General features: G+C 41.8%; 4 protein-coding genes across 4 annotated transcripts in view; all 4 read left to right on the top strand.

Moving 5' to 3' along the window:
- Positions 1-9,306: 9,306 nt before the first annotated feature.
- LOC131877689 (mucin-2-like) lies at positions 9,307-12,868 on the top strand. The gene has a single exon (XM_059223438.1). It carries the CDS (start codon positions 9,313-9,315, stop codon positions 12,715-12,717), a length of 3,405 nt encoding a protein of 1,134 aa, XP_059079421.1. The 5' UTR covers positions 9,307-9,312; the 3' UTR covers positions 12,718-12,868.
- A 1,141-nt stretch (positions 12,869-14,009) lies between these two features.
- LOC131877687 (serine/arginine repetitive matrix protein 1-like) lies at positions 14,010-16,612 on the top strand. Its single transcript, XM_059223436.1, has 3 exons — positions 14,010-14,486; positions 14,567-14,761; positions 14,828-16,612. The coding sequence occupies exons 1-3, from the start codon at positions 14,256-14,258 to the stop codon at positions 16,559-16,561; spliced, it is 2,160 nt and encodes a 719-aa protein (XP_059079419.1). The 5' UTR covers positions 14,010-14,255; the 3' UTR covers positions 16,562-16,612.
- Positions 16,613-16,757: 145 nt separating this feature from the next.
- LOC131877688 (MFS-type transporter SLC18B1-like) lies at positions 16,758-18,616 on the top strand. The gene is made up of 2 exons (XM_059223437.1): positions 16,758-17,510; positions 17,584-18,616. The coding sequence occupies exons 1-2, from the start codon at positions 16,967-16,969 to the stop codon at positions 18,363-18,365; spliced, it is 1,326 nt and encodes a 441-aa protein (XP_059079420.1). The 5' UTR covers positions 16,758-16,966; the 3' UTR covers positions 18,366-18,616.
- A 1,672-nt stretch (positions 18,617-20,288) lies between these two features.
- Positions 20,289-22,404, top strand: part of LOC131878411 (transmembrane channel-like protein) — a 15,025-nt gene continuing 12,909 nt past the window's right edge. The window contains 7 exon segments of the mRNA XM_059224378.1: positions 20,289-20,428; positions 20,490-20,700; positions 20,862-21,021; positions 21,088-21,267; positions 21,329-21,360; positions 21,362-21,686; positions 22,045-22,177. Of these exon segments, the coding sequence (XP_059080361.1) occupies positions 20,395-20,428; positions 20,490-20,700; positions 20,862-21,021; positions 21,088-21,267; positions 21,329-21,360; positions 21,362-21,686; positions 22,045-22,177 (1,075 nt within the window). The 5' untranslated portion in view covers positions 20,289-20,394.

Genomic DNA, 22,404 nt, shown 5'->3' with positions numbered 1-22,404 from the left:
TAGGTTTCTTTGCCGCCATCAAAGCTTAATTCTTGTTTCTCAAGAAAAGGAATGGCCTACACTTCCCATTTATTTTGCCAAAGAGGGCAAGTAATACACAACCATTATTTGCAAAAGAATGTAATGATGTTAGTCGTTACAATTCTTTTTCCTAAGAATTCAAATGGCTTATATTTCAGTTCTACTAACACATCATTGTCATACTTCAACATATCTAGCAAATAAAATGGGTATTTTTGCCAACTACTTCAGTTATTTGAAAGTGAAGTGGAACCCATAGGGCAAATATTTGCAAAAAGACAAAGGAGTGTATTTTGTTTTTGCAACATTTTGAAAAGTACCGAAATGGTGACCATTGCTCCCTTGGCATGATTATAAATCTAGTCTCAAGGGCCTTTTCGGAGTGCCATTCTTGAAATTTAGTTCTTTCTTGGGCCTGAATGATCTCATATACATAAAATTTTGTGGCCTGACCATCACGAAGAAAGCAAAGAAGAGTGAGTGATTGGCCCATATGTTTTGATAGCGAAGGGATACTAACAGCAGTATACGAGTAGTGTACGAGTAGTACACTAGCAGGTTGCTTAGTCTAACGCAATATGAAAAATAGAGCTTCATTGCGCAAAGAGCTATCTAGCGGGTAAGTGACGAATATGGTGGCCTTTCCAGACCCAGTCCTCTAGTGTTACTTGGAAATAATTGCCAAAAATAGCGGAATGAGAATTTTTGTTACACTACCTTAAGGCTTGAGTCTGCGCAAAATGATGGCTTATACATTTTCTTATTTATGAGCTAAAGTGTTCTAATTTACGATAGTGCTTTTGGTGCTCCAAATTGGTTAGACTTACTCATGCAAACACTTCGTTAATACTTAAGCAATTCCAAATCTTTGAGGGCGTTGGTTTTGCTCCCATGAATTGGATTAGCAATGAATCACTGTTCTGGCTTGTTTATCAAAGCACAACACTTTTTGAAAGACGCTTAATGTGCTAGTCAGATTTTTTGAGCAGCCGTAAGGTAAAAAACGCAAAGTCAAAATAATAGCGCCAAAAATAGCAACTCTACAATAACAAGACTGACTTCCTTGTTTCTTGTTGTGTTTTTTGATGTTGGGTGACGTTGGGCGGGTGTGAACATTTACTAGATGTCTAGAGAGCAAAATGACACCCCAAGATTGCTTCAGTTGTTCTTTACCGTGGGTGCCTAATGGGATCTTCTGGTGGGGTTTGTTGGTAACTTTTTGGTTTCACTGGACAAAAACAGCAAATATGGGTGCCACTTTAGGCTGGAGTTTTCAAGGTAAGACTACAAAAAATGTAAAATATGTTTTCTAGAAGGGTACTTCGTATGATAGCACTCTTCCTGTTGTAGCGCATCACATCAGGCTTCTATTAGTTTACCTCTAACTCGTTTCCCCTACGCTCTCAAAGCATATCAGCCATTAAAGATTATGTGGTTTTCTACTCCAGCTTTCAGCTTTATCTGTTACTATTGAACTTTGTTTCTCCAGTCGATTGAACGTTGTGCGTCAATAATTAGAAACCACACACTCTAATTGTCATTCAGTTGTCATACATTTGCTAAAAAAAATGGCACTGTATGCTCTTGGCGGTGGATTTGTGCCTTGACTATCCTGTCAACAGAAATTTTGTATTTTCGTTCTTGAGATTTGATACTGAGAAACAGGAGTTTTTCGTTCGTATTCGATTTTATATTTTATTGAAGTGCTGGGTGGACAACTGAGGGTCCAAACAAAAATCATTACCATTTCTGCTTCCCATTTTCAAGATCAAAATCAGTCTCATGAATAAAAAAGAGATCAAGAATGTGAAGGAAAATTCCGAACATTTTTCGATTTGCTTACCTTTTCGGAGGGAAGAATCTCAGGCTTAGAGCTCCAATAATGAGGGTAATTTGCAGTGCCAAGCAGGAAGTGTCCAAGTGCTTTAACAACCTGCTGATGGTTCTTCTATTTTCCAATTGCATCGAGATAAAGGCCTCAGAACTTGGCAAAGGGACGCTAATCACATGAAAATGTGATTCAATTACCTCGCATGCATCCCTCATTTTGCACTGTTTCATTTCACACCACTTCGTCATCGGCCAAACTAAGGTGGCGGTGCTTTAAGCTCGAAAAATTGTCATGAAAGGGGAAGGCTACCACGTTGAAAGATTTCACGCTTCAACTTGAATGAGCCAAAAGAAATCAAAAGAGACACTTGAATGCAGGCCACTGTTTACCGGTTTAGATGAGTCGTTTGAATGCCAAACAAAAAACCACGTTGACGCCATACAAGATGAAAACCCTTGCGATTTGTGAATGACACTCCCAACATGTACCTTTTACGGCTTGGCTTTGAAAGCAGTTATGATTCAACCCAATCGTATTTGTGGTTGATCCATTTTCCCGTTAGTATTCATTCTGTAAAACCAAGGCAATCTTTGCTTGTATTGCTCTACTTGGGATTTTCATAAAAGAGGTCGGACCAAGTTTCCTCGCCTTATGCTTTTAAATCTTAGCATACTATGATTGAATACTTAAGATGAAAACGGCGTCCTATTAATGAAATATGAAATTAGCTTAGCCTTCAGTACGTCCCTGATTTTTTTCGTTATTTATGATATTATTCAAAATTAGTTTATTTTCTAAGCGAATAAACCTGTTTTGAAAAATACTTTTATCCTAACAATTCTTAACGATAAGTTACTCGATTACATTATGTTGAACAGTGGACTTCATATTTCGCATTGAAATGATATAAATTGGCCTCCAAATACTGGTTGCAAAGTTTCCATGTTAAACACTTTGTAGGACCATGAATTCGACTTCCTTTATAGTAATGGATTTGAAAGAATTATTGTTCCTTTCTCAGGCTCGAGTTATGGTGCTGTTTATCTTTGATGGCCATGTTTGTTATTCTTGTTTGGGATTCAGTGTGGTTGGAGTGTTTTTACGGTTTTGCGAACTTACAATTGGCACTTCCGCTTTCTGTCGTATAATCTGGTTAACGGATGTTCTTTTGGTTAGTGGATACATCCCTGAAAAAGGTAGTACACCGCAAGAATTTCAATTACAGTTGAGCCAAAAATATAGCATCCAAACCTTGTGGGAGTGGATATTACTCAGAATAATGTTATGATACAAATTCCAAGTGAGTTACATCATATTTGCTCTTTCATTTTATGTGCTCGTTATCACTTGTCTTTGCCACTAAAAGCATTACGCCTTATGGTAAAGCGTTGTATGGTCGAAACTACCAAATTCTGGAGCATTGGTTGATTGGCAAAATACTTATTTTAAAGTATACCTCAAATGAAACTCTTATTTGATGTACGTATTACACGAGAAATAACACTACAAATGAATTTTCAAAAATGGAATGTGGAGGACTATATGGACCTCTAGTTACTTTTGGAGACAGAGTTATTGTCAAGATGGTCTACTATATTTTGTCTTTTATGAAAACCAATTTTCTTGGGTACTATTTTTACTCTTGCACACAAAATCATGAGCCATTATTGGAACCTTTATTTCATGACAAGTGTGTTTGTGATTCTGTTCAGGAATGGCTGGAAATAAGATCTGAGTCACAAGCTGAAAGCCAATATATGTTGCAGAATATTTTAAGCAGAATTGTACCTTGAACCCCATTAACAAAAGGAATCTGCACATTAAACGGCAGTCTCTGTCTTCGCATTAAGTATATTCCTATTCTAATTTTAAAAAGCTGACACGGTCTACACACATATTTGAAAATAATAACTCTACCCTAACAAGATTTTGAAAATATGTGTTAATAGTATTCAATGAAGAAACCCTTAAAATCCTGTAAATAACTCATAAAAGCAATTCCATCTCATTGTGTGTATTGGGTATTTTCAATCAAAAAGTGCGTTAAATCTAGTATAAGTTGAAATGCTTGGAGAAGAAATGTAGTTGAATTTAGTTAAAAGAGTACAATCTCGAGCAATCCATTTAACCAAAGATAGTGTTGAAGGTACTATTAAACAACACCAGAGCTTTAAAATACCATTGTGCACGAAAGGATGGTCCCAAAATATCTCAAGATCCCTGGGCTTCAACACAACAACTCCGTTGAGTACGAGTGCTAGTACAAGTAGTACATTATATGATTGTGGTCACGTGGTTGTCAAAACCAACTGAATCGCTACCACCACCAACCAAGTCTACGAGGGTGGGGGAAAACGATACTTGGAATTCCATCCACATCAACTTTCGCGGACACATCACATCGCACACCTCAGAGAATCGGGATCCGAACAGCAACATTTCGTTAGTCACAGTCAACTATGCAAGGAAGTTATGGACACAACTACTAAGGTAAGCACCACTTGAATTTGTTTCTTTTTTCGTTTCTGAACCAATGAGCTCGATCCCAGATCTCCTCAAGGAGTGATCTTTCAGACCTTGATGTCTGAACTTGAGCATAAGTTTAATCGATGTTGACCATAGGGTTGTTGGTCACGGTTGACATGTCATTTTTGATAGAGGTAATGACATTTGTCTCCTTGAACTTGTTTTCCTTTACCTTTGACCCATCAGTGCATCAATTCCGTTGACATGGATAGTTAGATTTTCTCTTCAGTCTGCAAATCTTAATATTCGCACATTTTGACGACTCAAGCCCAGTTTATGAAGATGAGGCCCCTAGCAATCAAAAGCGTGTTTTTATTGTGTTCTCTAATAGTTCCAAATGTAACTTGCCAATTGTCTAGATATCCAATCTAAGGGCATCAAATGTCACGGGTCATGGTTATTGTTCTAACGAGAGTGCGAGGTTGTACTCATTTCGCTCCTTATTTAGAGGTTAGAAAAGATACCGTAACCATAATGCGAAAAACCGTAGCGCAATTGAGCAATTATGATTGAATGGTGATTAAGTTATTCCACTTGTGGAAGTGGTTTAACTCTCTGTTGAAGTACTTCCTGACCAGAATTATGAGTCAATAAGGTAGCAAGCAGTTCCTGGATGATCCACATGATTTACTGTCAAAATTGTGGTTCTTTCAGTCAATTGAAGTCTATTATTTCCACCACGGAGACCGATGCCTTGAAAAACCAGACCAAGAGCTCTACCAAATTTTTCACATGCACACAGAAAAAGGTGCAAATGATTGTTAGCAGCATTGAGGTAGTCTGCATAATCGTAGTCCTCCTTGTTGTCGCCGTGGTGATGGTTGTTGCTCTTGTTACTGAAGATCTCGGCAACCAATCTAAGCCCTTTACCATGTGAACCGATTTGTTCTTTGAGGCCAGATCACTTCAGATCTAAGCGAATTCTTGGCCTTGTATCGCTGAGAAAAAAGGGAATTTTGTTTCGCTTCCTGAAATCAAAATAGTTGTTTGGTCTTCTTCACTATTCCGGGCACCCTCAAGGTACGTTTGAATCCTGGGATTTTGGGGGATCATTAGTTTCAGGGCGGATACCGTGAAACCCAATTCCAAGTTTGAAAATATTCACATTTTTGGGTCAACATCCGGAACAAATTGTGAATCCTCTGACTTGTGAAGTTTGTCATTTTTTTGCTTTTCTCTCAAAGTTCAAGGTCGTATGTGACCAGCATCCCAACACCTTATTTAGTATTTCTCATGACTGCCAGTTGAAGACAAAATACAAATGATTTCTCAATTTATCCTTTTTTGGTCATCACTCAATTTATTCCGCTCAGACAGGGTGTTCAGAAACAAGCAAACATTTTGTGCACTATCAATGATTCTTTTTCTGTCACAGTCTTGCTGCTTTTGAAAACATTGTTCATGCTCGGTTTTTTGAAAGAGTCTTTGAAATAATATAACAGTAGATGGTCCACCCAGTTGGTTTGGCCATGTCCTTTTCTATTCAATGGAATATGATTGATGGTGATGCAAGCTCAGAAAGAAAATCAGAAAAGCTTTGGTAGTTTGTTTCATTGTGTGCGCCTTCACATTTTTCTCTCTCAATTTTCTAAATATTCAATGAACAAATTCGATATTCAAGGCAAGCGTTTGGCATTCTCCATTTTTTGATTGATCTAAATTCTCACGCATTAGCTCACATTTTGATCGAAAGAATTCACACATCTAAGGATTTGGCCGAGTCCTGGAAATGTAAGGAGTCAAAAAGGGAGGTGTACAAGATCATCTAGTTGTACTCGTAGATCTCCTTGTTACTCGGGCAATTGTCGTTCGGTATGCAGTCAATGATTTTCTTGTTGTTCAAGGAAGCTCTTTACCTTCAGGACACATCATTTAGAGAATACTTGAAGGTTGCCATGAATAGCGCGTCTTCATTCGTTTCAACGAGGAAATACAAATTTGCTGGCTTGTGTTGTGTGTTGTCAATCTTGATAGTTTCTCTTCCTGGTTGTGTGCAGCCATCCGTTGGCAATGGTGTAATGGCGTTATGGCGTTATGGCGTTATGGCGTTACGCTTTTGGGCCTAGAACCAAAGTACTGACCAACAACATATGCGGAAAATTAGCTCAGAGGTTTTCCTTTTCAATAATCACCCTGATGCTCTTGTCTTTCAGCCCCGGTTCGCGTTGCTCTTCCTGAGTCTGTTGTCATTTTGCTCAATAACAACCACGTCCGAGCATTCCAATTATCGAGCAATCAATTTTTCTCAAGACCCATTCCGAGTCGCGAGTTCTCATCATCAACAAATCCAAAACAAAAAGCCATTCAGAAGAATTCAATTCGGTCAACGACTGAATCCAGAAGGCTTTCAAAGGAGTCGAGGAGACGGAAGAAAACGTCTCTTGGCCCAAGAGAGATCTGAACCGATCAAAACGTACCAATGGCGAAGACCTGAAGCGGAACCTCGCCGACAAGAAGTTCAAGATAATGTCGGCGGAGAGTCTCGAAGTGAACATGTGCGTGCTTCAAAAAGTCACCCGAGTTATCACAGCAAGTTTGGACAAAGAACCGCCGTGTCCAATGAGGCCTCTTGGCCCAGTGAAAGTCATTATCATGGACAAGGACCCGCCCAACAACGAGTTCAGCTCGAGTCAGCGGAGAGGAATTCGGTTTTCTTGAGCAACAATCAGAATCCGAAATCATCTTTTGATCAGGAGGAATTGGCTTTTGTGGTTGACTTTGGGAAAGGCGAAACCATTCGAGTGCATGGCAATCCCAATTCAAAGAAGCTTCATCTAGACAGAGATGACAATGAGAAGAATAAGGAGACCGTTAGTAAATTGTTAAAGGCTATTCTTCAAAACCGTGAAGGAGTTTCCATCAAAATAAACGGCGAAAAATACAAGACGAAGGTGATTCAACAGGCTCAGGAGCAAAATGAAAACCTTGTCGGCCAAGCCAGTCAAATCCAAGAGTCTAGGACGAGTGAACACCAAAAAGAAATTCAAGTTCAAAAGGGAGGATTGACAGATCAAGATTTCGGAGCCAAGAAACCTCGCCGTTTTAAATATGCCATCAAAAATACGCTCGAAAATAACACAGAAACTTCAAATGAAGAATAAGAGGCAGAAAAAGACTCTGTCAGCTCAGAGACATCGCAAAAAAGTGATCACTCCTATCACTACAAGATCAAAGAATTTCAAAAGGAACATCCACAGACACCCCAACAACCGCAAGCTCAACCAGCCCAACCATATCGATTTAGACCGCCGTTTCAGGCCCACAATGCCTTCTTCAACTCTAATGGTTTCTTTGCACAACCTCAGTTCCGTCGTGAGCCACCACAATCAGGTTTTGGTCCAGCTTTCCAGCCGCCACCACCTCAATTTGCCTTTGATAGCCTCGTGAACCCATTCACGCAAAGAAAACCACCCCCACAAATACATGGCCCTCCTCAAGTCCATCATCAATCCATTTCTCACCCGAACAAAAACCCCAAAACCTACCATTTTTCATCCGCTACACAGCCTCATCAAAATGCTGACCCTTTCCATGTGTCTCCGCAACCTTTAGGATCAAAAGCCAATGCTCCGCCAACACCACCCCCAATTCATTTTGTTTCCTCGACTCAACGTCCTCAAGGCAAACCATTTACCATCCTTCAACACACTTCTAATCATCTTCCTTCTCACTATGGCCCGCAACAACATCACTCTAGTCCCACGCGAAAAAGTCATTCATACGTGTTCCAACAGATAGGAACAGGTCCAAGTAGTTTGGGGTTCTCTTTTAATTTAGACAATGGGGAGGTTGATCAATACAACAGAGATGTCAAGTTGGGAAGTCATGGTCCTAATAGAGCTCCGCAATCGTCCCATAACGAAGGCCATATCCAGCCCTCTTATAAAGTTTCTCAACCAACTCAGCCTTCTGTGGCTAATCAACCCACTGTGAGCTCTCTACCCCGCCTTCATAGCCCACCTCCTAGATTGTCTCAAGCTCCACATGTTGTTCAAAAGCCCTTAGTGGTTCTTAAGTCTGTTCCACTTCAACCTGAACCCCAACCAGAGCCCAAGATTGTCAGGCATAGGAGTAGAAGGCCAAGGAGAAGGAAAAATAAGTCCCGACAACCAAAGTTGGAGTTCACTTCTACCACTGCAACTCCTTTGTCCATACATTCCCCAACCTATGTGGATGACAGTACCGATCCTAAAGACGATCAAGATTTCAACAACATCCAAGTGGTAAATCTTTCACCAACGTCAACTGCATCAACAACAACTGCAACAACCACGACCATAACCAGTTCAAGTGCACCTCAACCAAATGATGTGTTTTTTATCGTTTCCACTGCCACACCTGGAACGATAATTCAAGCCATTCAACACAAGGCTTCCAATCAAGGGGAGTCATCTAGACCATTAGCTTTTACCCCTACTGCCTTTTTGTCTACATTGCCATCCTCAGTGACAACTTCTCGGCCACCAATTCAATTTTCAACTACGCCAGCCGTCCCAGACCCTTCTCCGTTTCCATTTGTTACTGGATCTATTCCCAATCAGTTCTCTGTAACAACTGCCCCAGTTCCAGAGCTTACCACTACACCGCCTCAAGTTTGATTTCCAACTCCTACAGCTTTTCCACAACCCATAATCAGTAGCACTGGATCACCTGGAATTCGCTCCAAACCTCTTAGACCTCGAACTCAACCAACGACAGCCCCACGACCAACTACAACCACAACCAAACCCCCTGAAAAACTCAAAATTACTGCCAGGTCGAAGATTATAAAAATCAAAAACTTTCGAAAAAATCACTCAGTAGAGCAATTTAGAGCTAACTTACGGAACAGGGCAAGGACAACCATTCAAAGTTCCAGAGTACCACTTGCTAGCTCCACTCCCCTTCCAATTGGCATTCAGACTGATTCCAATAATTTTGGTGACAATCAGGACATGGAGTCGAGGGAGGAATCTAGTTCACTTACAACCAACCAAGAGGCTTTGAATTTCAAACTTGAATTCAAACCAAACTTAGATTCGCAAACCATTATCAACAACTTCTCTGGCGAATTTGAGGACCTTACTGAGTTGCCGTTGCCTTTTGAGGGATTTTCTGTTTTTGACGAACCCACCACTTTATTTGCCACCACTCAGAGCCAACCAACATCTGTATTTGAATCCACAGAAAGCCAATCATCAACAGCCTTCCCTTCCACGAAGAGTCATTCAACAAATGTCTATGGATCGACACTGAACCAAGAGACAACAGTGTTTGAATCCCCTCAAAGCCAGCCCACAGTAGTTTTTGAATCTACACAAAGTGAACCAAATGTAAAAGTTGCTTCCACTCAAAGCAAGAGTCCAACCACTTCTGAATCAACACAGGCAACGGTGAATACCACCCCGTTTTCAATAACTGACTCTACCACATACTATCCAGTCAACCCAAGTGCCAAACCACTCTCAATCTTAAGCAATTCCATTATTGAGCAATCATCAACCAAAAGTGAACCCAAGTTGGATTCAGACTTGGTGTTGTTGGAACCTCACTTTGTCAAGCCAACTTTGGCATCAGAAGGAATAGAACTGGAGGCCAAAATTCATGATGCTTACAAAGATCAAAAATTTGTTGGTGAGACAGTCCCTCCCACTGTTAGCACAATTTTTCCCACAACGACATCCATCCCTAGACCTGTAATTGTCAGAACCCGTTTCCGATCAACCATGGAACCTACAACATCACCAAGATCAGTTACCTCCACAACTGCTCGGTCATCCACAGAACGGACATCTCGCAAGTTCTTTAGAAGTAGACGACCATTGAATCGACAAAATTTTCTCAGGAATAAAATTGAAGAGTTGGAGGCTCCAAGTACCCGGAGTGAAGAGTCTAATGAAGTACCAAATTCAAGTACCGAGATGGCAATAACAATGACAAATGGCTTTGAGTCCTTGCGTACAAGTCGCAAGAAAAAACCGTCAGCACAAGAAGATATTGAAATCTTTAATGGGGTCAGTGTGGTGCAAATTCCTGCCAACTTGAAACGTCAACCTGAATCAATAGTCATTGAACCGATATTTGAGGAAGTTCCCAATGGATCAGAATCTCTTGAAGATGTCTCGACGGAACAATCATTCACAGTTGTTATTGAAGAAGAAAGTGAAAAATCCAATTCACCAATAAGAATAAGACCAACATTTCCAAACCGACCAACTTCAAGAAAGGTGGCGACTGTGAAGAAGAAACGTCCAAGACCATTAACAGCCATAAGAAGGCCAGTAATAAGAAATCAGCAAACTCAAAAGGAAACGGTGAAAAGACTGCTCAAAAACCTGCGAAAACATCGTCAAAAAATAAAAGCGCGGAAAGAAATACTGAGAGAGGCTGCACCAATTGAAAGGAAAGAAGTTGCCAAGGAACGTCCTTCAAAGACCATACAAAACTCTCGTCAAACAGATTCTAATTCATTTGTAAGAAGTACCAATGCTCCAGACAAATCATCATTATCATCTCTGCCGCCAGCAATATCCATCAACACAAAATTAACCGGAATTACTCCAATCATTTCGCCTTCTCCTATCTCAACAACGACAGAAACTGTCACAGAGGCTGCAACTTCTCCATTTACCACCCCTGATACAACTGCTTCCACAAGTTTCAAAGTTGCCAACACTACCACTATAGCCTCAACGGCTTCTTTATCAACAAGGACTACAGCTACAACAGCCCCATCAATTGCAACAACTTCAACAACATCAAAAGTAGCTACGGCAACTGCCAACACGACAACAGCAACAACAACAACAGTATCAACAACCACGGCGACAGCAACAACAACTACGACAACAGCAACCACGACGACAACAACCACGACAGCAACAACAACTACGACAACAGCAACCACGACAACAACAACCACGACAGAAACAACCACGGCAACAACATCAGCATCAACTACATTTATAACAACAATAAGTGAAGGAACAACAACGACGAATACATCAACATCGACCACGGCAGCAACATCAAAAGCTGATTCCCCAATCCCTGCAAGATCAACAACAACCGCATCAAGCACTACAAAAACATCAGCAGTAACATCTGAAGCTCCCACGACATTTTCAACTATTGATCTAGAGGATGAGGAAGTCACTTCACCATGGCCTACACCATCCTCCACCTATTTTCCAATTACCGGCGATTCCCTTGAGACAGAGACGGATTTGGAAACGATAGCCAGTGCTTCTACCTTCTCATTTCCAAATCCCGTCAATGACATTCGAATTGATACTGATCTTCAATTCAAGCAAAGCAACTTGGGCGGATCACTAGACGACTTGTCAATGGAGAGCGTCACTTTGGAACCGCAACCATTAACTGGTCTTCCAAGTGATGACTCCAATCCCTTTTCGGTGAAACCTAGGAGACCGCCTCTATCAAGGTTGGAGGAATTGGACTCGATTGAAAACGAAAATGAAGAGGAATCTATAGACCTCACTGATGCCACTCTATCTTCTAGGGAGAGGTTCAAGTTGCAACTACTAAGAAATAAGTACAGGCGGCAGTCTTCTCATGAAGCCTTATTTTCCAAGAAAAGTTTTAAGTCAGGCTCTGATGAATCGTCTGGTGTATCTGGGCCTAGTTCAAAGCACCCTACCCACAACAGGGTTGGTTTGAGTCGTCTAAATAGCTTTATGCAGAGAAACTCGAAAGAGCTAAAATCATTGTCATCAGAATCAATCACACGGAAGACTTCTACGGAGGCTCCTCTATCTACCACAGAACCCACCATGAATAAGTCTTCCATTTTGCAAGATAAAATCAAAACGCATCTGGAAAACATTGAAAAAGCTGCTAGGAGAGTATTAAGCCAAAGGAACAGAAGAAGGCCAAGTTTTTTTGGTCGCCATTCGCGCACGACTAAAAGCGCCACAAGTACCACCACGCCAAAAACAACAACGACGATGACGACAACAACAGCAGCATCAACAGTCTCAATCATGACAGCTTCAGAGAAATTTAGCCCAGAAATAATGGATGTTGGTGAGATCAAAAAGACTATGAACACTGACAAATCTGTGGGTGTGTATGAATCGTCCACCACAACATCAAAATCGACTCCAGAGATGGAGTCATCCACAGTATCCAATAATAAAGCAGATTCATCAGCAGGTACTCTTCGGGCAGATGTCAATTCACAAAACCTGGAAGTTGAGGCCTTCACCACTGAATTCTTCACTCATATTCCAACAGAGCAACCGTTTTTTAGCCCAGAGGTTGTGATAAGTAGCCATGATCCTTTGGCATTGAATAGTGGCGATGAATCTCTGAATGAGCATCAGTCATTATTGTTCTAGTCCAACAATCACTTTTCATTTACAAGAGCATCTAACCTCAAATCATGTAACTCCAAGTCAAAAAATGCGTTGTGTTGAGTGAAAATAAACCCACAATGTGTGCTGCCATAACTTATTTCAGTTCCTCGATTTTTGATTTCTAGTAATTATAGTGTTAATACCAAGGTAGCTGAAATGGAACTGAGAGCAACCATATCACAATAACATGCTCCTTTTTGCAAAAAGGGACCATTAGACCATTACATTTCCAAATGGTGTGATTGTGACGACTCAAAATACTCCCAAAATTACTCAGTATTTGATAAATTTTTCAACCCCCCCCCAAGGTAGTTTTTTTACTTTCTTCTGTTCTTTCTCTCTCAAAAAATGAAGGAAACCTGATTTTTGGGTAAGCCTTCCCAGTAATAGTCAGTAATGTGATACATTCTGAAAAGAAAAGATCAGGGCTACAAGTTGCTTGTTACTCGCAAGCCTTCCTGGCTTCAAGTGTTGTTTTTACCAAACTTTACAAATAGTTTAGGTATCATCATAGTATAAATGTCTCCAATTGAACATGGTTGGGCTAAAAGACCTGATTCAGATCAAAGTCTTCATGTGATTTGTCAGCACTCAATTGTTTGGGATGTGTCTGCTACACAAAATTTATCATGTTTCGATGACTTGAACTATGTGCACAAGTTACTTTCATGAAAGCTTTTAATGTTTATTTATCTTTAACGCGATTTTTCCATCACGGCTTTTTTTTTCATAAATGTATCTTTATCAACCAGTGGCTATCGCTTACCCATAAGTGAGTTGCTAGTATTTCTTTTAAGATTCTACTTCAAAACAAAACTCGCTTCATCTATGTGAAATATTTGCCTAATGGGTTGCATTCACTTATTCACTGGCTAAATATTCTCGCAATAATTGTTCTGATAGGTACAAGCATTGCCAAGATGAGGCAATAGTTATGAAACATTCAAATTTTGTTCAAAAGATAACTCTTAATAAGTGTTGTGTTATGGACGTGCATTCAAATTTTGTTCAAAAGATAACTCTTAATAAGTGTTGTGTTATGGACGTGCAGAGACCTAAAAGACCATGTAATCTGGATTAAGCTCTTTTGCAAACTGATTATTGAATGGTAGTTGGGGCATGGATACAAGAGATCGTACATACACAGAGAGCATATATGCTTAAATAAGGAATAACACTACAGACGATTTGCTTTATTCTACTTTTTTAAAGGAACAGAGAGCAAAGAAAAAGTTACTCACTTTGGCCAAAGGCACCGGAAGTGTAATCTTTTGTTGAGGAAAGTAAAGACCCGGTTATTAACCTGGAATTTTGAACTAAGGATATTGTTTGAGTTTTCAGGGACTTCTGGATCATTCTAGCCAATAAAAATGGGTCAGATCCTTTCCAACGAAATTTAAATTCTTGACTCGCCAAACCTGTTAAAGTTAGTTAAGATTATGTACAAGTGAATGTAATATTTTCACCCTCTTTATTGTTCTACTGAAAAGTCAAAAGCAATTTTTGATCATATGTGAGTGATGAAGCCGATAAAAACTTGTTCTGTTAGACTGTTCTTTCATTATTTTCAGCACGCTGTAATGCATGGAACAAGTGCCGTTTTACTCTTTCTGGGTTCCATCGCCATGTTGAGCGATGCATTCGGTACAAGAGAAGATTGGATCCGTGGTATGATCACGGACCTAATGAGCCCGACCAATTCAAATCATAACATCTATAAGGACATATTCCTTGGCAACATGTATCGAATTGTAAGCATTGTTTTACTTCAAAAGGAAAGCCTCCGTGTTAAACACAACATTCATGAAATCTGTGGCTTTCTCGATTACAGGTAAAGTGTTGTGGAGCAGATGGGCCCGACGATTATCCATTTCTGTACGACATGTCGCCCCCTCCAGAGTGTATCAACCATTGGATGTTAGGAGGGAGGGATTATGAGCGAGGATGTGCCAGGGCCTTCTCTATCTGGTTAAAGGCTTGGGCTGGAGGAATATCCGGTGCCCTTATCATCGGTGCAATGATTGAGGTATTATTTTATTTTTAAGAAAGGCTACCATGTTCCACCACGATTGGCTCTTTTTCGTCTTTTCAGATACTGTTGATTGTGTTTATCATGAAACAGATCAAGTACTTAAAAGTCATGAACGATTTTGATATTCACCCGAGGGCTCCCGAAAAGGATCTGCCTCCCGTTCCACCGCATCGAGAAGCCTATGATGGAATGGAATCGGAGGCGTTTTTGCCACAGAAACGGCAGTTCTTCCAACCCAACACTCCCCAAAGAAGCACATCGATTACTCATCTTTCTCAGCCTCAACCTAGCTTACCGCCATTGCACCGAACTCCCTCGGTTCGATTCGGCGAAGTCAACCAGAGGCAATTCCAACGTTCAACAGAAAGTGTGGACCAATTGAAGCCTCAAATTGGCGCCCCTATGCAACCAAATCCCAAGATGGCAACATCCAATTTCCACAACCACAACCAAGAACTCATTACGCCCTCCTTGCCGAAACGAACTCCCTATTTGAGTAATGTCATCGCCAGCCCCCCTCCAGTACACCACAGACAACCTGAGCCCCGTTTTATTGAACGTTCTAATCAAAAGAAGTCAATCTTAAAATCAAACACTAACTCCAGTACAGACGAAAGCACCCGAAGAGATGATACCATTCTGTTGTTCGGCAAAGGCACTGGGGTTCCAGTCCAAGATCCCTTTGATAGAGAGAGAAGTAGTACGATGACCAGTGAGACTATGGAGAGGTTCGGAGGCTTTGATAGTGACTATCAGCAACGAATTTTCCTGAACAAGCCCAGTGATTATGAAGAAATCACCTCGCCGTCTTTGCCATCGCCCATGACCAATCGGAGGAAGAAAATGCCTATTCCTTCGAAAGTGCGGTCACGTAGCCGAGAGAGTTTGGCCAAACTGAGTACAGCGAGCACAAGTTCATCCGCTTCAGAGGGGTATTACTTGGATGAGGACCCAAGATTGAAACGATCAAGAAGTCCGGATATCAACGCTGAAAGGACAAGCCCTAATCCGAGACGAAAAAGGAGCCTGACCAGCACATTTCCACCCCCGATATCACCTCACCTGCAAAAGAGGAACAAATCAATGCAATCTTCACGGGCAGATGGACCCCGGAGAAGCAGTAGTCGAGTGGGAATCGCTGACATTTTTGGATCAAACCACAGCTTACGGCGAAGTCGTTCTGGCCATTTAAATCGCAATGACTTTGATGATCCACCCCGTCGGAGCAAACGCGTGAGCATTTCGGACCTTTTTGCACCAAGTCACAACTTGCGTAGAAGTCGCTCGGGGCATCTAAACCGAGATGACTTTGAGGAGGGCCCTCGAAGGCAGCGCTCCGGGTCCAGCCACGCGTTGTTTTGGGGGTCCAGACCCGATCTACATAGAAGCGACTCAGGTCCGTTTGACACTCCAGACAAGTACAGAGAAGCACCACAACGACCAAATCAACAGAGCCTCCGACAGAAACCTCGGAATGATTCAGGCCCACTTGAAGCTAAAAATCGTTCAAAAGCCAGAGGACCCTCAGGAACAAGATCTTCCACAATGATCGAACCTGAGACACATCATAGTAATCCAGTACCTCCATCACTTCCACCTCGACCTAAACATCTAGCTTCCAAAAGAGAAATGACTTTAGATCTTGAAATGAGAGGTCAAGCTAGAGCAACCTCTGAGTTCGAGAAGTCGAATCAAGAAAGCACAATTGTATTTGAAGAGCGATCAACTCGATTTCCAGGGTTTGTTCGGCATAAACGCAGGTCTGGATCCAATTTGATTGAGACCTCAATATGATTCCTGCATTATAATCTTATCTGAAATGTATCAATCACTTATTTATCATTACTGGTTTCCCATCGTCTCTTTACGTGTTACTAGTTTGGGCTACATTTCTCACAAGAGTTCAATTTGAGTTGAGCAAACACTCATCTCATCCCCACCAGGGTGAGACTCGAATTGGCTACTGATAACGTCGTTCTTTTTGCCAACTGGCTGGCCAAAGAATGAACAAACACTTCCAAGATCATCACGAGCTATCTCAGCTCGAGGAACAACATTTATCATTCATGACACGGTCATGTCAATTGCGTGATTGCTCTCCTGCCACGAACTGAGATCATCTTCCATCAGTCGACCATGCTCCATGGTCAACATTCCTGACCATCTCTTGATCCTCTCCAAATCTTCCACATTGGCAATATGCTGGAAAATCGCCAAATATTGACTCTATCCCTTTTCTGTGCTGTCTATGTTGCATGGGGTCTCACCGATTCAATTCAAGCTCCATTCTATCCCATTGAAGCCGAGCGAAAAGGTGCCAAGGTCAGCGAGTATGGTTTTGTGTTTGGGATCATTCACTTGGCCATCTTCTTCAGTGGTCCATTCTTTGGCAAGTACATGCACCTGTTTGGGATCAAGAACGTGTACATCTTTGGCGTGATCTCGACCGGTGTGTGTGCTCTGCTCTTTGGCTTCCTGGATTATGTTCAGGACAAGGTACTCTTCCTCGCTTATTCATACACGCTCCGGATATTAGAAGGTGTGGCTGAGGCCGCTTCATGGAGTGCTGTGTTCTCGATGCTGCTCACCATGTTCCCGGATAACGTGGCCACCGTCTATTCATTCACTGAAGCATCGTTCAGCTTCTCAGAAATGGTGGGTCCCACCGTAGGCGCCATTTTCTACAACATAGGAGGATTTGTACTTCCTTTCGAGATCTGCGGTATTTTGTGCTTAGTTACAGGTAAATACTGGTATAAGCTCTGTTTATCTTGAGTTTTCGGCAACTTGACAAACGTTCTGGTATTTTTTTTCAGGTCTGTTGACTATCTTGGTCATCCCTAGTGATCCAAAGTCCGTTAGATCAGAGGGCATTCATGAAGAGTCCATCTTGAACAATAACAAAGATTCGAGCCCACCTCACCAAACCCAACTCCTGCCCGTGTTGAAAAGTCTAGATGTCATCCTGGCTTTGACTGGGACAGTGTTTGCCGCCTCTGTTCAAGGTCTCTTGGAAGCGTGTTTGGAACCTTATTTGGAGCAATTCCACTTATCCATCACCAAAGTTGGACTGACCTTTCTGGCCTTATCAGTGCCTTACTTCATGGCCTCGCCACTATGGGGATACTGTTGCGATCACCTTGTTTCCCCTGAATATGTCCAAGTGGTTGGAACAAGCATCATTCTCATTGGTTTCGTGGTGTTTGGTCCAGCTCCCTATCTTCCACTTCACGCTAACTATCCTATGCTGGTGATTGGATTAGCATTCTTGGGAATTGGAACTGCCGCCGGTTTGGTTGCGTCTTTTAGCGGTGCTCAAAAGGCTGCTCTCATGAGACAAGACATGAGCAACACTCAAATCTACACGGCCATCTCTGGAATTTGGACCTCGTCATTTGCTTTGGGAAATTTCATCGGACCCTCATTAGGCGGGTTCCTGTTTGACTTTATTGGCTTCCGTTCGACAACTTTCGTGTTCCAAATGATCGGAGTGGTCATGCTGTTCTTGGATCTGTACAAAGTGAAGCGCTTAAGAAACACACTGGTTCTTAAGAAAGTCAAATCGAATAAAATCGATCTGTATGAGCGCCTTGAGTGACCAATCATTATACTTAGTTTCGTCGATCTCAACTCTGTCACATGATGATCCTTTGAATGTTAACACTGTTTCAGTAATAATAAAAACAACGTGACTTTGATAGTGGAAATCATTATTCTAGCCCTGGTAGTCTTGACACACATTCAGAGTTGTTTTGCAATATCCTAATTGCCTGAACAACATTGGGTGTGGCTCTGAAATGAAAGCCGAGGAACTTCCCTCGTGTCCTCCCCCTTTTCCTTCCTCTTCAACATGCATATCTAGTCACACAACCTGAGCTTCTCATCCTCAAAGTACGTCCTCAAAATCTCGAAGATCCCTGACGCTAATTTTTTTTCTTTGTTTTACAATTAGTCAAAATGTAAGAAAAAATTGTTTGAATATTTGGGTGGTGACACCTTTATCAACTCTCATGGGTTGGTTGTCAACAAGATCAACATGGCATATGAAGCAGGCTTATGGCATTGGAAGAGCACAATTTCCCTTGGGACTGAGTCCTAAAATGTTGACCTGTTCATGCCTCTTTGAGGGGGTCTTTTTTCGACCTTTCTAGGAAACTCTTCATACACGGTAGCCACATAATAATAAACAAAGATTAGTGAATGGCATTATTCGTCTATTTTCTGCATCAATAACATTCGCTCATGAATAGTTCCCCTGGCACTCGATCCCTCATACCGACCCTTTCCCCTTGGTAATGTGGTAGTTTTTTGATCTCCTCCCCTTTTTCCGGTGTTGTGTGATCCCACCTTTGTTCTTCTGTCTTTGCTTTTAGTGTATCATGAGCTTCACGACCGAGTGCATACTTTAGTGGTAAACTCAGGAAACATGAGTTGGAAGCAAGTTAATGAGGAGATCCAAAAAATGGAGCAAATGGTCAGCGACATGGATGATGAGGAATCCGAGGAACAAGAGGAAGAAATTATCCAAGAGGAAACTTTGATCGAGGAAGAAGAAGAGCTTGAGGACGACAATGGTGATGAAGATCCATTTCCTGCACCAGAGCCTGGTGTGGAATCAGAGCCACTAGAAGAGTTTCAAGACAGCATTGAAGATGGCCAACCACTTCGACGACCATTCGATATGCTGCAAGACTCCATTGATTTGGAACAAAGTGATCCACCTCCTAGTATTGCACCAAGCTATGCAGCCATCAGAATGGAACAAACTCCAGGTAGCGATTCCCATTTGAGCAGGTTTCAGTCGGACTTGGAAGATTTGCCATATTCCGAAATGAGTGCCCATCCATTGGCCAAAGAAGATTTTCGAGCGTTCCCCGGAGCCCATTTTGAAGATACCTTCGACACCCAATCGGACCCTATTTCCATACCAACTTTTGGGTCATTGGACCTTAGACCAATGGATTCAAACACATCCAATGAACTAGAAATGGAGCATGAAGATCCATTTGAGGGTCAACCGGAAACTGGGAGTCCATCTTTTTCGAAGCCACCCACCATAGTGCAAATGGTGTCGGAAATGAAGAAATTGGCCCAAGCAGCAACAGGGACTTTGGAGAAAACTGAACCGCGCCCGGAACAACCAGAAATGGTTCCAGATGGTCAAATGTGTTCTGATTCAAAAGACATTCTAAAAGATCAACCTCAAGGCTCTTTAGATAAAGCGTCGTCTTATCAAAGATTCCCATCGCCAAGGCCTCCGAATATCACCATTCCACAGGATCGTAAAGGAAGTGCCGGAATATTAAGATTGGATGGAACATTTTCGACTCGCCGAAGAAGTTCAACCGAGCCCATCAGTCCGACCCCCTCGGCTGATAGACTATCAGTCTCATTCGCTCTGGATGATGTCGGATCTCCATCTTCAGCAGACACCAGGGTATCCATGGACGAGACTGAAATGGAGAGAACCCCTCCATCACCAGTAACAGTAAATCAAGGCTTGGCCATTCAAATGGAAAATATCCCAATCGCCGAGACCAATCATGAAAGCGAAGAGGAGCCCCTTGAAAGGGACCCTGTCGAGGAGGCTGTAGCTATGGCAATGGGAGGGATGGACTCGGCTGACGATGAATATACTGATAGCCTCATGGAAATTGCCAGGTAACATACCCTTTGGGACTACTAATGGCATTGAATCACGCATAAATCATGATATTTCTAGGAGCCGAAGCCGCCAGACCTTGGCCGTCGGCGAAGCTCGAATCTCGAACCTGGACGGAGGCTGTCAAGCTCTTCAAGCTTGATCAGGAGAAGGGCGTCCTCGGGGTTCAGTGGGACAATGAAAGTCTCCTTACCAGAACCTCGAATAGTGGGGTCAGTAAGTCGGACCTTGAAACGTTGAAACTGCATAAAGAAGTCATTGAGCAAACCAAGTGAGTAGACCATTAACGATTATCTGTTTCGTCATGGAGGAGCTTCCTAAAGAGGTCCTCCAAGTAGGAGAAATTCTTCTGACAGAGGGGCCAAATATGAATGGCTCAGGTAAGATTGGGCGGGATTTTCAAGGTCAATTTTGTAATTTGTGTTCTTGCAGGAATCAATTTTGGCCTTTGGATAAAAAATTGCGGGTGATCAAACAAGCAAAAGATTACGTACGCCGTCATGAAGACGAAATGCAAGAGAAATTTGCCCAAAGACGAACAATGTCGAGCACAATACAAAGCGCCAAATTAGTGATCATTCGTTTCTTACAAGTAAGCCCTTCAATGTTCCAAGACTTTCCAGATTGGGTTCATATTTGAAAATGTGTTCCATTCCAGTTTGCATGGAGAGTCACCAAGGAAAAATTTTCCGAAATCACTCCTTGGCAAGGCAGGATCAAGGATATCGAATCCCATTTTGGCTCAGTAGTGTCTTCATATTTCATTTTCCTTCGATGGTTATTCTGGATGAACGTAACCATCACCCTAGTCATAACCATATTCGTCATCGTACCAGAGGTATGGATCGACAATCCATTCTCACCCTTCCTTTTGCCTCAAAAACCATTTCCCACCGCAGATTTTAGCGGCTGAACGAATTGGAACTGGAGCCGCAAGAAATGCTCCCTGTGGAAGAGTTGTACGCGTGGAATCTCAAGGTCATGTGGGATTTTGAAGGAATTCTCCGTTATTCGCCCATTTTCTACGGGTTCTTCAGCTCCAAGCCAGCCACCAAAGCTGGTTATCAAATTCCTCTCGCATATTTCTGCGCCGGAATGGCCGTTTATATCTTCAGCTTTGCCATCATTCTCAAGAAAATGGCTCACAACTCGAAGCAGAGCAAACTTTCCGAAAAAGGCGACGAATGCACTTTCACTTGGAAAGTGTACACCTCTTGGGATTATGGTATTGCTAACATTGAAACCGCTCACAACAAGGTGAGCTTGCAATGATATGAATGTTTCCGAACAATTTTCAGTAGGGGAGAGGAATAACATGACTGTCATTTCCGTCCATGATAAACCATTTTTTTGGTGACATTTGAAACTGCCAATTCAAAAGTTGTTTGCCTTAATCTTGCATTTCTCAAATGTGTTTTATCGAGACTTTTGAAGCTCGGCTCTTTTGTTTTGTTATCGCTCTCTATTTTTGTAAAGTGATGTTGTTCAAATCTTTAGACAGAAACAGCGCTTTAAGAAAACCTTACGCTGCGTTCAAAAGACCTGCAGTCCTTTTTGATCATTTCATGTAATAACAAAGAAATGCATAAAGGTCTGTAGCAATTTCTGCTTCTAGGTGGCTTCTATTATCATGGGCTTTAGAGAGGCACTAGTAGAGGAAATGGAGAAGGAAAAACAACAAGAAAAATCTTGGAAGACTATTGGAAAACGCGTGTTCGCCAACTTTCTCGTTTTAATGCTCCTGGTGGATCAGCTAATCTACTCTCTTTTTTAATTTTAGGCCATACCCGGGATCCTGATATGGTGAAAGATTGGCTGAAGAACTTAACATTGACAAGAGGACATCAGGAGGATTGCGATTCGTGCATCTATCGTTGTGGCATCAATTGCCAAGATTTGTGTCATATCATGCGAAATTGCTCGGAGAGCAACCTCAACTTTACAAAGTCCTTAAATGCAAGTAAGTTATGCATCT

Source organism: Tigriopus californicus, chromosome 3 (genome assembly GCF_007210705.1).
Source record: "Tigriopus californicus strain San Diego chromosome 3, Tcal_SD_v2.1, whole genome shotgun sequence".
Lineage (NCBI taxonomy): Eukaryota > Metazoa > Arthropoda > Copepoda > Harpacticoida > Harpacticidae > Tigriopus > Tigriopus californicus.
The sequence above is the reverse complement of the archived record's forward strand: the minus strand, read 5'-3'. Positions and strand labels throughout refer to the sequence as shown.